The sequence below is a fragment of the Magnolia sinica genome, chromosome 3 (genome assembly GCF_029962835.1).
Source record: "Magnolia sinica isolate HGM2019 chromosome 3, MsV1, whole genome shotgun sequence".
Lineage (NCBI taxonomy): Eukaryota > Viridiplantae > Streptophyta > Magnoliopsida > Magnoliales > Magnoliaceae > Magnolia > Magnolia sinica.
Genome location: NC_080575.1, coordinates 107,597,586 through 107,606,553, shown reverse-complemented (window position 1 = coordinate 107,606,553; position 8,968 = coordinate 107,597,586). Strand labels below are relative to the sequence as shown.

General features: G+C 41.2%; 2 protein-coding genes across 2 annotated transcripts; both read right to left on the bottom strand.

Moving 5' to 3' along the window:
• Positions 1-522: 522 nt before the first annotated feature.
• On the bottom strand, positions 523-5,177 carry LOC131239062 (probable leucine-rich repeat receptor-like protein kinase At1g35710). Its single transcript, XM_058236621.1, has 3 exons — positions 4,342-5,177; positions 2,300-4,251; positions 523-1,244 (listed from the first exon to the last, which is right to left on the bottom strand). Exons 1-2 carry the CDS (start codon positions 5,175-5,177, stop codon positions 3,645-3,647), a joined length of 1,443 nt encoding a protein of 480 aa, XP_058092604.1. The 3' UTR covers positions 523-1,244; positions 2,300-3,644.
• LOC131239063 (MDIS1-interacting receptor like kinase 2-like) lies at positions 889-3,209 on the bottom strand. The gene is made up of 2 exons (XM_058236622.1): positions 2,300-3,209; positions 889-1,244 (listed from the first exon to the last, which is right to left on the bottom strand). The coding sequence occupies exons 1-2, from the start codon at positions 3,207-3,209 to the stop codon at positions 889-891; spliced, it is 1,266 nt and encodes a 421-aa protein (XP_058092605.1).
• Positions 5,178-8,968: the final 3,791 nt, after the last annotated feature.

Below are 8,968 nucleotides of genomic sequence, written 5' to 3'. Positions count from 1 at the left end.
GCGATTACAAGCTAGAGGGCCCTGTTTTATTACACGAAACCACATGCTTCACTTGAACCAGGAGTTGCCATCCCTCTTCAAAAATCGAATCCTGTGTAGAGCACAAAAATATATTTGGACTCGATTGCTAAATTTTGAAGTAAACCTCATACTTTAATAACGTGTAGTGTTTGTTGAATTATTATTGCTAGTCATTGATATTCAAGTCATTTATCAAGCACTCAATCTCTGTACATATGGTGTACATGTATTAGATTCACACCATTCATCTGCCCCAATCATGGATCCAGTGTACCCCAAAAATCCAAGATCCTAGCTGTTCCATGAAAGATTTATGAGACTTCCTAGAAGGAATTAACTCCTATCACTGGTCTATAGTCAATAGGCAGAACTTCTTCAATCAGCAGCTCAGATTATCTTACCCATGCGATTTTCTGGATTATGATCCATTCATGGAGGATCTAACAGATGAACGGATTGAATTTACAGTGCTCAAGCCCACGGAGAGCACGTGGTAACAAAAGTAGATGGTAGAGTTTTCCTTTCATTGACCACACGTGCCAATATGGAACAGCTGGACCAGATCCGAGCTTTCCATCAGGTCCACAACACTGTTAACAGCTTTTGGCCTGAAAATCAGGACGTTCCCTTCTTCAAGGTGGACCCCAAAATGCACGTAGTAGTTGAAATTTTGTTTCAACGATTCTTATGTTCGTTGCATAATATCAGCCGCTCTAATGTTCTGTAAATCATATACATATTTGCCCACTTGAGTTCTAGGACAAAAGATCCAAACAGTGTGGCCCACCTGATGGAAGGTAGGATCTCAGATGCCTGTTCCATATTGGCATGGGTACCTGACACACGTGTACACGGTTAGCAAACCTTTTATGTCTGTGCATCTAACAGTTGACCCAACGTAATCATGTGGAAAGCACCAAGGAGTGGTGCCTTGCCAGTGGATAGCTCGTGAGACACGTGGCGCATGGATGGCCGAGATTGAGGGCTGGCATGTAAGCATGCAAGTGCCAACGTGGCTGTAGAAACCAAACCCTTCATGTTTTCAAGCGTGGGAGGAGGGAGGCGTTGGTCCAATACATCCATCAGCAGTATATCTTGGCCACCAGACGTTGCCAACGATGAGAGAAGATCTCCAGGATGCCTTCCCATTATCACTTCAAATGCTACAACACCAAAGCTATATACGTCGCATTTCTCAGTAACTCTCATTGTGTAAGCAAACTCTGCAGCAAACATAAAAATAAGATCATGTTTCCTAACCTACATCCATCTGTACTTGATGCTATGTCTACTTCTGCTCAGACCTAAGTCTGGTGAGACACCCATTGTATGCAGCGCTTAAACTACCCAAGAACATTTTATGTGTTTGACATTTACTACGTCCATCAGGTGGGGTTTCTTGTATTCGCTGTATAGCCAAAAAGGAAACTGATTCAAATGTCAAGTGCGCCATACCAAGAAGAACCAGACCACTCCTAAGACCGCATTTACATGCATTGTGTTCCAATTTAGTTTTGAATCAGGGTTATTTTTGGAGTGTATGTTGATCCTGCAAGGCACAACTGATGAATGGGTAGGTGGAAATATGAGAGAATGCTAATGTTACACGTATCATTCATCATACCGAGACATACATGCCAAGCTGGAACACATGTCAACTATCTGAGGGTGGTTTTGTGGGTTGGTCTTATGGGTGAAAGTTTGATTTGAATAGGTGAGAAATGTACATAAAACCCTTCTTTTTTTCTTTTTTTTTCTGTCATTCTGTATATCAATTTTTTTGGGCCGGGATTGGCTTGGTCATTTTAGCGTGACCTATCTCGGCCCAGTAGACTGCACATGCATCGTACATATAGAACAAGGTTTTCATTTTACTAAATGTGTGGCCCACCTAATCAAGGGATTGATTAGGAACATTCACCATGGAGATGAGGATTTGATCAATCTGGGGAGGATCAGGCCCAAGCCCAACCAATTTTTTCAGGCTCGGGCCTTGGGCCTTATAGTATCTAGCCTGGTCATCCATTTTCACCACTAAATTATATATGAAAAATCTTTAAATAAGATGTGACTTTAAAGTAGTTTCTCTACTGACAAGTAGGAAATTCATGGAAATGTGATGATCATTAAGCATTTCAAGTAACAATTGAAATAGAAGCAACTTTTTGAAGTCATGTTTATCTCTTATGACTATACATTTAGACATTCCATGTTCCATGAAATTATCTAACATGAACAAGTAGAAGAAAATTCAAGCAACATTACCATAAGTGCATACCTGGAGCTATGTATCCATAAGTGCCTGCGAGTGTGGACCAATTGGATGAATCTGGCTTTATGAGTCTTGCGGTGCCAAAGTCAGAGACACAGGCCTCACATTCTAAATCCAACAAAATGTTTTTACTTGATAACTCCCGATGAACTATAGGAGGAGTGCGATCATGATGCATGTATGATAAAGCATCGGCTACTCTGATAACTTCCATCCTCTTCACCCAATCCAATTCTACAGCTCCTTCTTTATTGCCGCTGAGGATGCCAGCTAAGCTTCCCCTTTCCATGTACTCGTACACCAAAAATGAACACCGAGCATGGGAACAAAACCCATAGAGCTTCATGATGTTGCGATGTCGAATTTCTGTTAATGCTTGTATCTCTTTTTCAAAGCTTCTTTGATCAGCTTGTACGCTACCTAGTGATGAGTCAAGTTTTTCCACAGCAACCACCTGACCCATCTGTAGATCTGCTTTATAAACCTTTCCATATCCTCCAGCCCCAATGCAATATTTGTAATTGAAATCCTCCGTTGCCCTGATGATGTCTTCATATGCAATCTTTCCATCGAAATTACATATTGCAAATAGATTTCCATTTTTCACCTCCAGGTCCCATTTCTCTGCATTTCTTGTTCTGCGGGATCTTTGTAGGAAAATGTAAAAAATGGTGGCAAATACAAGTAGAAGAAATAAGGCTGCCATTATAGGAATAATGATCACAACCTTGTGGTCTTTCTTCCCATCGCGAGGCTTTATCGAAGAGGAATTACAAGGTTGCATGCCTTTTGCTTCACCGCATAAACCTTTGTTGTGGATGAATGCCCCTGACGGAGCCAGACGGAAGGCTTTGCATTCAGGGAGAGGGCCCTCCAAATCATTGTATGAAAAGTCGATGGAAGATAAACTGATCATCTATTTGAAAGATGATGGGATGGAATCTGAGAGTGAATTGTGGGAGAGATTTAGCTTTTCCAACATTTGCAGTTTCCCTAGTTGTTGGCTTATCTCTCCTGAAAGGAAGTTACAGCTGAGATCCAAGGTACTCTGAAGGCCTATTAGATTACCAATTTGAAACGGAATGCTTCCATTCAAATAATTCTCACTTATGCTCAAATTCCCCAATTTGGAGCAGTCCCCCAGTTGCTGTGGTATCACCCCCCTCAGCTTGTTCTTTGATAGGTCAAGAATTTCCAAATTGGATAGTTTTCCAATTTCACCTGGTACCCAACCAGATAGTCTGTTATTTTGTAAACTCAAGTTGTAAAGCAGGGACAAACTCCCCAGGCTGCTAGGAATCTTTCCTTCAAGGTTGTTCGATGAAAGGTCGAGCTGATGTAGCTGACTCAATTACCCAATTTCTGGTGGAATTCTACCAGTGAGTTTGTTCTCAGATATTTTTAGCAGCGTCAGGTTTTGACATTGTCCCCATCTTGGTGACAGCTCACCATGCAATTTATTATAACTCAGATCAATGTACTCTAAACTTGGATATACTCCGAAAACTTGGGATATATTTCCTGTGAGCTGATTATGCTCGAGCCGGACTCTTATTAAGGTAGTGCAGTTTCTCAGGCTTTCAGGCATGGGACCAGTGAAATAGTTGTTACAGGCAGTGAAGTGGGTTAATGATCTGCTTTGGCATACTTGAGGTAGGTGACCAGAGAAGTTGTTGTTACCCAAATGTAGCCTCTCCAAACGTGTTAGATTTGAGATTTCTGTGGGTACTGAACTAGATAAGGGATTATCGAAGAGTTGAAGTACAGTTAGGCTTGTCAGATTTCCGAGAGGTGGAGGGATTGGACCGGTGAGCTGATTTAGAGCTAGGGAGAGATCGGTTAGGCTTCTCAAATTTCCAAAAGATGGAGGGATTGGACCAGTGAACTGATTTTGAAATAGGTAGAGATTGGTTGGGCGACTCAAATTTCCAAGAGATGGAGGGATTGGACCAGTGAGGCTGTTTGAGGATAATTCTAGATCAACTAAGTGGTAGAGATTTCCTATCTGTGGAGGAATTGAGCCATGGAAGTGATTTTCAAAGATCAGCTAGCTCTCGAGTGTGGTCATATTTTCTAGATTAGAAGGAATGGAACCTGTTAGAAGGTTAGTACAAACTTGAAACCAAATCAGCTTTTTAAGGTTAGCTATTTCACTTGGGATGGGGCCAGAAATTTCATTGCTGCAGAGGAATACGAAGACAAGGTTGGTCAAGTTTCCTAGAGTAGCAGGAAGGGAACCATTTAACAGGTTGCCAGACACATCTAGCTGTTCCAGAAATTTGAGATTTTCTACTTGTTGAGGAATTGAACCAGATATCTGATTATCAAACATATATAAGTTAACGAGGTTGGTCAAGTTTCCTAAAGAGGATGGGATAGAACCTGCTATATGGTTATTTGACAAGTTTACCATTGTCACCTTCTTCAACTCCCCTATCTCTTTAGGAATTGAACCAGAAAGCTGATTTGAAGAAAGGTCAAGGGTGATTAGTTCAGAAAGAGTGCCAATTTGAGCTGGGATGGTTCCAAGGAGTGCATTCTGGTCGAGAACAATGTGGGCCAGGTTTGGGAAGGAGGAGAAGCTCAAATTATCAAGCTTACCTTGCAAACCTGCATCATGTAGGCTTATTCCTGTTACTCTTCCAGCACTGTTGCATGAGATTCCGGTCCGGTTGCATGGAGAGCTATCTTGGGTGGTAGAAGCATTGGCGTTGGGGAGTAACGACCATGAACTGAGTGCCTCTCTTTCTAATAGACTGGCTTTCCACTTGAGTAGAGCGTCCGCTTCAGCTTGGGATTCCAGGGAAGCTGCAGAATTGTTAGAGGAAAGTACCATTGCCCATAGAAGAAGCAAAACAAGGGACAGGGATTTGTCCCTGGCCATGTTAGCTATGTATGTGGAGGTGCGAGTTATCCATCACGTGTTAGAAAGCATTGAATAGGGGCTTCATAAACAAATAATCCTTATTTTTCTCAAGAATGCTTTGTGAGTCGAGTTGTATTTAGTTGCATTCGGTTACTCGGACTGTCAAATCATTGATCTGGACCGTTCATTAGGTCCAAAGCACATTTCATCAGCAACCATAAAAGCATCACACCAATGATCTGACAAATATTGACAATTCCATTCTTGATATGTAAAGTTAAAATCATTTACACAAAGATAGGTCCAATCAATAGCGTGTTTCTCGTAGCAACAAATGACAGACGGTTAATTGCAGCTCATGACTTTCGATACACATTGTTAATTGTCCATCAGATGGAAACCATAGACGATACCAGTCCTGACCATCTTAATTCTCGGTATCAAACGGGGGCTAAAGTAAAATAGTACTGACGAGTACAAATTCTGAGGAAAAATCAGAGGTTACTATCGGGTTCTCAGTGTCTTTATTTACACTCTGCCCCCATCTACCACTATATCATCAGTAAATGGGGATGTGACTCAGATTGCCTGCAACTAAGTTGGAGGAGATTCTTACAATCCTGCCATGGCCCATTGAAAAGGCGTCATTTGCCGCCATTGAATGCTCATTCCACAACTCCAAATATAGTGAGCCTTTTGTAATGTTTTACTTATATCCACTATGTCTATCCATTTCAACAGCTCATTTTAAGACATGAGCCCAAACATAAGGGAGATCCTAAATTGAAATGGGCCACACTATTAAGAAATAGTGGGGATACAAACACACTCTTGGAACCTTTACGAGCCCAACTGTTCTATGTTTATATGCCATCCAACTTGTTGACCATGTGATTCACACATGGATGGGAAAACAAAAATGTCACCCTCATCCAAAATTCAAAAAGGTTTCAATGGTAGGCGTTCAATTTTTAGTTTTTTTTTTTTTTTTGCTTTGGGCCACTTGAGTTTTAGACGTCCTTTGATCGTGCCCATGCCCTAAAATGGACTAGAAAAGATATAGCATAAACTTCATGGTAGGCCTCACAGTGCTTGGGTTGTATAGGCAGGTAATTCGTGTCCACTGTTGGATGTAATGGAAAGGGTTAAATTGTTATTTGCTACAAGAAAATATTTGATTGTCACTGTAAGGCTACATCTGACACAACTTTTTAGGTGGACCACATGGAAGCGGATTGCGTGTTGTGCCACACACCACGGACATCTTTGGTGTGTCGAGGTCATCAAGTTCTGTGGGCTCCACCATAATGTATGTGTTATATATTCATCCATTTGGCAAGATCATACTAGGAATGGGCCAAAAACTGAAGCAAATCCAAAGCTTTACTGTACCACACCAGAAAAGGTAATGGGAATTGAATGCCTAACATTGAAAACTTTTTTGTGCCAAAGAAGTTTTGGATCAAGCTGATATTTGTATTTTCCCTTCATATATAACCTTATTAACAGTTTGGATGCCAAATAAACATTATGGTGGTCCCTAAAGAAGTTTCAACGGTGGATATCACTATCTAGACTGCTTTTTGTGGTGTGGACCACTTGAGCTTTTGATCTTTCTCATCTTTAGGCCCATGCCTTAAAATGATCTCACAAAATGGATGGACAAGGTGAATATAATACATATATCATGGTGGAACCCATGGCAATTAGTGACGTCAACACACCACTGAGGTGGGCGGCACACCACGCAATTCGCTTGGTAGAAATCCATTACAAGTGATGTAAACAATTCAGTTACAGGTGATGTGACCACCCTTATTGCCTTGCAACTATGCCGTGTGAACCAATAAAAGTCTAGATCACCAACGTTATTTCACATGGATAGAAATAGCAAAATCGTGTTTCTCGCATGCCTTTGGTTGGTCGATTTTCTCGTTGCCTTGTCATCTCACCAGGCACGGTAATATTATTATTATTATTATTATTATCATCGCGCGCGCACACACACCCCCACACACTCAAGCTGTAGTGGGATTTCACCACTTATGGGTACTCGAACCCTTGACCAGGTGTTGAAACTCTTGAGAGTCTACAACTGTAGTAAGAGCAAGGACCCAGGCACAGTAATATAATTGTGCTTGTGGATGTATGAGTCCACAGATATGTAAGTGACAAATCCAATCCGTCCATCTGTTTTGAAAGACTACAATAGAACATGGTTCTAAAATCAGGTAGATACGATAATCAACTAAACAGTGGGAACAAAAATGTCCACCACTGAAACGTTGTTAGAGCTGACTACATATGCTGTTTGAGTTTATACAGATTAATGTATTTCTGTATAATGTGGAAATCGAAAAGTGTAAAATAATCAGAAATCAGGACAGGCTGAAGCACATCTGAAACGCTGTCCTTAAAGCGTTATTTGCCCCTACTCAAGTGAATTGAGTATGCTGATAGGTTACAGGCAAATGGCTTCTAGGATACGACGAGCCTGGTGTGGGTCTGCGTTCAGCAAACACGAAGGCCTACCAAATGGAACTGAATTACACACTTTCTGGCAGTATTACAATATAAAGGAAAAAATTTCAAAAAAAGAGAAAAAGAGTTTTGACTTCTGCACAGGTCAGTTCAAGTCTTCAGCCACTGGTTCAGTTGAACCGTTCTAGACCACACCGCTGGTCTGTTCTTCAAGCTAAGGTATAAAGCCTTGTTATGTTGCTGGAAACACTAGAATATATGAGTGGAGAGGGGCTGGCTGTCTCAGTTCGTATGAGTTTGCTGGAGTGAGTTGAGATAGTTTGGAAACCCATCCAGGTCCTCCTTTTATAGGCTGTGGTGGCTAGGGGGTTATGGTTCAGAGACTTAAATCCTATTAAGCCATTTCTAGCTATTGGAAAACTAGCCGTTTTATGGCCGTTTTCTGACTGTTGTGTATGGACCATTAAGCTGCTGCATGCTGACTGTTGTGAGACAACAGCTAGCCGTTTTCTAGCTGTTGGGTTAGCCATGCAGCAGTTATAGCTGGACCTTACACTATGGCTCAGCTGTTTCAGTCCCTCTATTGTTTTCTAATTCATGCTTATGAACTTCAGACCATCAAAGTAACCATTCCTTTAGGCTAGAACTCGAGGAAGTCAGGGTCAAGGTGAGAAAGACTTGCCGGGTCTTTTGGATGAGTGCCAGACTCTAGACCGCCAGCAATGAAAGCATCACTCACGTCAAGGTCAAAGTCTCGTAGACTGGAATCATGGTCTACAACTCCCAATGCGCAAAGCACCAGCTCCAACCATGTTGAATAGGTAAAATTCCCTTCGTCCATCGGAAGCGGATTGGCTGATGTACCACACACCAGCTATATAGCTGGTGTAGATACGTGTCGTGCGAAGACAGGCGCCGACGCTCTACGAACGGTTCAAAGGAGATCAAAGTTACATGGCCCACAATGATGTATTTATTATATCCAAATCGTTCATCCATTTTTTGAGATCATTTTAGAGAATTAGACAAAAAATGAATCATATCCAATGCTCAATTGACCACACCAAAAATAGCAGCGGGGATAATGATTTTCACCCTAAAAATTTTGTAGGGCCCACCATTACGTTTATTTTCCATCCAATTTGTTAATAAGGTCACAAATACATGGATGGATGAAAAGGATTTTATTATTATTATTATTTTTTTTTAATATTGATCCGAAACTTCTGTGACCCCGAAAGGGTTTCATTGGTAGACGTGTGGACCAAGACTAAGACTATTTGAAAACCACCCAGATTAGAAGATGATACACTTTTATCATTAGATTA